Source organism: Apus apus, chromosome 2 (genome assembly GCF_020740795.1).
Source record: "Apus apus isolate bApuApu2 chromosome 2, bApuApu2.pri.cur, whole genome shotgun sequence".
NCBI classification, from domain to species: Eukaryota; Metazoa; Chordata; class Aves; order Apodiformes; family Apodidae; genus Apus; species Apus apus.
In genome coordinates, this window is record NC_067283.1 from 142,071,139 (window position 1) to 142,076,606 (window position 5,468).

The following is a 5,468-nucleotide window of genomic DNA, read 5'->3' on the forward strand; positions in this document are numbered from 1 at the left end:
AACACGGGGAAATGAGCTCGTCCTGAGGCGATCGGCGTGCGAGGCCGGCCGCGGAGCGCGGTTTCCCGCAGGCGGGGCCCGGCCGCTCCCCCGGCCTCCCGCACGCCGGCCCGGCCGCCGAGCGCCGGGAGCCGGGCACGGGCAGCGCCCCGCACCCTCCCCGCGGAGCGCGTGTCCCCAGGCCCGGCCAACACAGACCTGCCCCGCACAGCCCGCACCCTCCCTGCGGCCCCAGCTCCCCCGGGGCTCGGGGGGCGGGGGGCCCCGCAAACCCCGCCCCGCCCGGCAGCCGCCGGGCCCGGCGCAGCTTCCGGCAGAGCGGGCGGCCGCGGCGGGTGCGGGGAAGCGGCGCCATGGGGCTGAGGCGGCAGAAACACGCCAAGAAGCACATGGGCTTCTACAAGAACAACTTCCAGTTCCGCGAGCCCTTCCAGGTGCTGCTGGACGGCACCTTCTGCCAGGCCGCGCTCTGCAACAAGATCCAGATCCGGGAGCAGCTGCCCGGGTACCTGGACGGCGCCACCGAGCTCTGCACCACCCGGTAGGGGCTGCGGGCCCCGCCGGGCGGGAGGCGGGCGGGCCCAGTGCGCATGCCCGGGGGGGGGGGGGGGGGGGGGGGGGGAGCACCGGGAGCGCGCCGCTGTGCGGGGGCGCGCGGTGGGGGGCGCGGGGCGGCGGGCGCGGGCGCTGGAGCTCTCGGGGTCTCGTCCGGGAGCGCGCCCTGGGGCGCGGGAGCCAACCTGCAGGACCAGAGCGGCTCCCGTCAGTACCAGCCGCGTTCCCCAAGGCGAATGTTGAGGGATGAGGTGGGGCAAGGGGTGACCCTGCGGGGAGAGGGGCGTCTGGGTGGGCCTCCTCCCACTGCCAGCGTCTGGAAGTGAGAACAACAGAGTGAAGGTCAAGTCTGCTGGGCAGGGAGGGAATTCTTCCTCTGGTGGAGTTTCAACCTGCCAGTAAAGGTTTGTTTCCGAAGTAGCTGTGCTCAGCGGAGAGCAGGGATGTGCTAGGCAAAGGTGTGGAAGTAAGTAATGTCGTAGGGTTGCAGAATGGTTTGGGTTGGAAGGGACCTTAAAGACCATCCAGTTCCACCCCTCCTGCATGGGCAGGGACACCTCCCACTAGACCAGGTTGCTCAAAGCCCCATCCACCCTCCCCTTGAACACTTCCAGAGAGGGAGCATCCACAGCTTCTCTGGACAACCATGTCTCCCTGCCCTCACACTAAAGAATTTCATTCTGCAGTCTAACCTAAATCCACCTTCTTCCAGTTTAATGCCATTACCTGTTGTCCTCTCGCTACATGCCCTTGTGAAAAGTCCCTCCACAGCTTTCTTAAATGCATACTAAATATTTAAGCTGCCTCAGAATTTACTGGACTTCATATAGTGTATGATAAAATCTCACTTAGATTTCTGCAATGACAGAATAGACATCTGCCCATCATGCAGGCAAGTACTGAAAATGTCAGGAAGATTCATACCCTAGCTACAAAAATTAAATGGTGAACCATCTTGAAAAGCATACAGAACTGGCCTGTAGTTTTGAACAGCAGAAAGTACCAAGTCTTGACCTTAGCTGAGAAAGGCTGGTGAATCTCTTTATCCCAAACTGTATTCTACTCATGTCTAAATGTCACTTATTGCTTCCTTCTTTCAGCAGTACGTGTTGGATCTTTTTGACCTGTTTTCTCTTAGGGCAGCTGAATGGACTCGTTTTCTCTGCTGTCAGAATGCTAAGTTGGTGCAGGAGTACCTCAGTGGCAGGAGCAGAGCTTCCCTGACCTGGCTCTCTGTGAGGGTCTTTGCAAAAAGAACAGGCTCAAGTCTCCCCAGAGACAGTCCTCAAAGGCTAAACTTCCTCTCTGGAAAGAAAAACAGTTTTATTTAATATCTTGCACTGACTTGTGAGATTATTGTAAAATAAATAGAGGTTCCAAAGAGTTTTTTGGCATGCTTACTTCTGATTTATCACCATGCTACCATATCCTTGAACATGTAATTCCAGCTCATGCATGCCTGCCACTGTCCACATGTAATAGTAAAACTCAGTGGCTGAAGTAAGTTAAGTTTCATCTCCAAGTTCATTTCTGAGTATCCAAGCTAGCATCCTCAAAGACTGCTATGCTGTCCTATGTGACTGTGCTCTAAGTGCTGCTAAGAGGAGGATTTAGGTTTGCGTTTTTATTGTTTAGCTGGAATGTTGTGAAGCCATCAATTGCCACATCTTCTTTAATAGTATAGAAAATCTTTTATATTTTTTTTGCTTGAGTCAATTGGATTCTGGTGGCAGGTTTGAAGCAAGGTGATGGATGCCAATACAGAGTTTAACTTGCTTGCAGGGATTAACCAGTTTGTGCTAATTTAAGTAACTTTATTTGTTAAGAAGTAGTTCATAGGCTAGGTGTTATCATAGAATCAGAGAATATGCTGAGTTGGAAGGGACCCATCAGGATCATTGAGTCCAACTCCTGTCGCTGTGTAGGGCCCCCCTAGAATCACACACCATGTGCCTGAGAGCATCATCCGAAAGCTTCTTGAACTCAGGCAGGCTTGGTGCAGTGACCATTTCCCTAGGGATCTTGTTCCAGTGCTCAGCCACCCTCTTGGTGAAAAACCTTTTCCTGATGTCTTACTTAAACCTCCCCTGATTCAGCTTCCTGCCTTAAGGACTTATGCTGTCACCGATACAAAATAGTTTTAAGCCATTTAGTAGAACTTATTGTTACTGGTTAATCTATTTTAGAACCATAGAAATCTTGTTGATGTCTTCAGATGGGCTGCTGCTTTCAGATTCCTGGGTGCCATTTACAAATCATAGCGCCTGAACCGCGGGACATGGCTCGTTCCTAATTAACATCAACCCTTTGCTGTGGTAAAGTGTGTAGTTTTTTTCTCATTTAGAAATCATGGTTGCTTTTGGTTTTCAGATGTGTTCTAAAAGAACTGGAATCACTGGGGAAAGCACTGTATGGAGCAAAATTAATTGCCCAAAGATTTCAAATTCGAAACTGTTCTCACCACAAGGATCCTGTGAGTGGCTCGGCCTGTTTACTTTCCATGATTGAAGAAGGCAACCCTCACCACTTCTTTATTGCTACACAGGTATGTGCACACGTGAAATGTAACTCCATTTAATTTGGAGCAATCCTTTGATAACTAAGGATAAGGATACCTGCAGAAACCTCAATTCGGAGATTTTTTAAATAGCTTCTGGGAATTAATCTTGTAAAGCCTTACTCGCTTTTAAATGTATTGGCTAATTATAAAGCAGGGAATCGGTTGTCCTACTTCAGCAACTAGTTATTTTTGACTCTGGAATGATATTGCTTGGTTTAGCAGAAAGTGTAGAAAACATACTGACTACCTATTGACATGTAAGAAAACAACTGAGGAATGTTATTTGCATATTGCTTGTGTGTGCATCCTCTGCCCTGAACTGTTTACGCAGTAGTCTGAAAAGTTAAATTAAGTGTTAAATGGCCATATAACTTCAATTTTTATCTAAGGAATAAAGATAAAACTTGTGGTAACAAAGGCAGTTTTTAGGTCTGTTACTGGAACTGTATGTCTAAATTATATACATTATATGTATAAAATGGATTACAGTAAAATTCTGTATACATATGTAAGATTCAAATAATTTTGAATTGCTTGTTATAGAAGAAATTATCTTTTTGTGGTGTATTACATACCAATGAACTGGGAATTTTTCTGCAGAAAATGCATGGTTGCTTATAAATGCATTTAAAAAAGGAAATGTCAATAAATTTTCCATCAGAAGTACAGCTATCAGAAGGAGAGAAACTGAAAATTAAATTGGTCTGAAAGGCACTGCCGGGTATATCTTCTAGATGAAGCTTCTTATATTTTTCATAATGTAATTTATCTTCATAGTTTTGTATTTAAAGTAGGTGCATTTGAATTGCAAATATCATTTAATCTCAAAATATTGACTGAAGTATTTAATTTTACAGGACCAGGATTTAGCAAACAAAGTGAAAAAGAAGGCTGGCGTTCCTCTCCTCTTTATTATTCAGAACACTATGGTGCTAGACAAACCTTCACCTAAATCTTTGGCATTTGTTCAAAAGTTGCAGACGAGTCAGCTTGTTCCAGAACACCAAAAACAAAGTATTGTGCAGCTTAAAGAAAAAGAAGGACTAGCAAAGCAAGAAGGTGAAAGGAGACGAAAACGTAAAAGGGCAGGTGGCCCAAATCCTCTCAGCTGTCTGAAGAAGAAAAAGAAGAAAACAGAGGAGGGTCAGGAGCCTTCTGCTGTAAAGAAGAAAAGAAGAAAAAGAAAGAGAAATAGGGTTAAAGCAGAAGCTGTGTAGTCAGTGCAGAGGAATGAAGAAGAATAAACTTGTTTTGGTAAGCATTTCAGGACTTGAACATTGTTTGACCTTTGCAGGAAGAAAGATTAATATGCAATCATGTGAAATCAAGTTGTTAATATTAAAACTTATTTTTATGAGGTGGTACTGTTTATTACTCTATCTTAAGATTTTCACGTTATTGTCCTAATAATTTATTCTGTTGTTTAGTCATGGGGTTTGGGACAAATATTTAGTAGCCCTCATGTTCCATTATTCTCTCCAACACCTTGGTTTGTGTCTGAGGGTTCATATGATTGGTAGCAGTTTTTTAGAAATGCTTATTGGGTTTCGTGTGTATTTCGATGGAATACTTAACTTTCTAAATCTAGGCTGCTATTTGGACTAAAACTAGTTTCGACTGTTGTTCTGATACAGAACATGAAATTTACCTTAAAGAGCATAGTCTCTTATTTATCTGTTTTGTTTGAAAAAAGTTAACTTTTGTAAAGTGGATGCCCTCAAGTAGTCCATTCCAGCCTCAATTACTCTGAAAGCTCCATGTGAATTGATACATCTGTTGTTCGTGATCGTTACTGATGAAGAAGATCCTGGAGGATGTCTGATTGTGTTGATATTCCTGACATTATAATGGCACCTCTACTGTGTCTTGTTTATTCTTCCTTTTTGAATGGGCGGAATGCAGCTTGAAAATGCTGAATCAAAGCACTGGCTGGCACCTACTGCCATCCCAGCATGGCACATCTGTGGAGGAGTGATGAAATACAGCCAGCTGATGGGGATGGCACTCGGACCCTGTTGCATGGTTCACTGTTCTAGATGAATGGAGTAGAACTGGGTTAAAGGGAGGGAGCTGCCAAAAATGGCTCAAGTACCTGTTTTTCTTCAGTAACAATTTCCTATGCTGTGCCCAGTCATCTCTTATAGATTTTTAACTTTTCTTGGTGCATTTCTACTTAACTGAGATCTAATTCTTAAAAGGAAAGCTGTCTTTTTCTTCACCTACGTGAGTTTAAGCCATGTTTTTTAAACAACCCAACCTATGGATCCTACACTTGCAAAACAGTTCTCGTATGTGCGTTACCTGTGCAGGTTCTTGAATGTCTGTGGTACCTACACAGCTGTAATGGATGGTG

The 5,468-nt window shown here is 45.5% G+C and overlaps 1 protein-coding gene across 1 annotated transcript; it reads left to right on the top strand.

Moving 5' to 3' along the window:
* The first annotated feature begins 324 nt into the window (after positions 1–324).
* UTP23 (UTP23 small subunit processome component) lies at positions 325–4,472 on the top strand. Its single transcript, XM_051609794.1, has 3 exons — positions 325–541; positions 2,926–3,100; positions 3,973–4,472. The coding sequence occupies exons 1-3, from the start codon at positions 354–356 to the stop codon at positions 4,330–4,332; spliced, it is 723 nt and encodes a 240-aa protein (XP_051465754.1). The 5' UTR covers positions 325–353; the 3' UTR covers positions 4,333–4,472.
* The last annotated feature ends 996 nt before the right edge of the window (positions 4,473–5,468 follow it).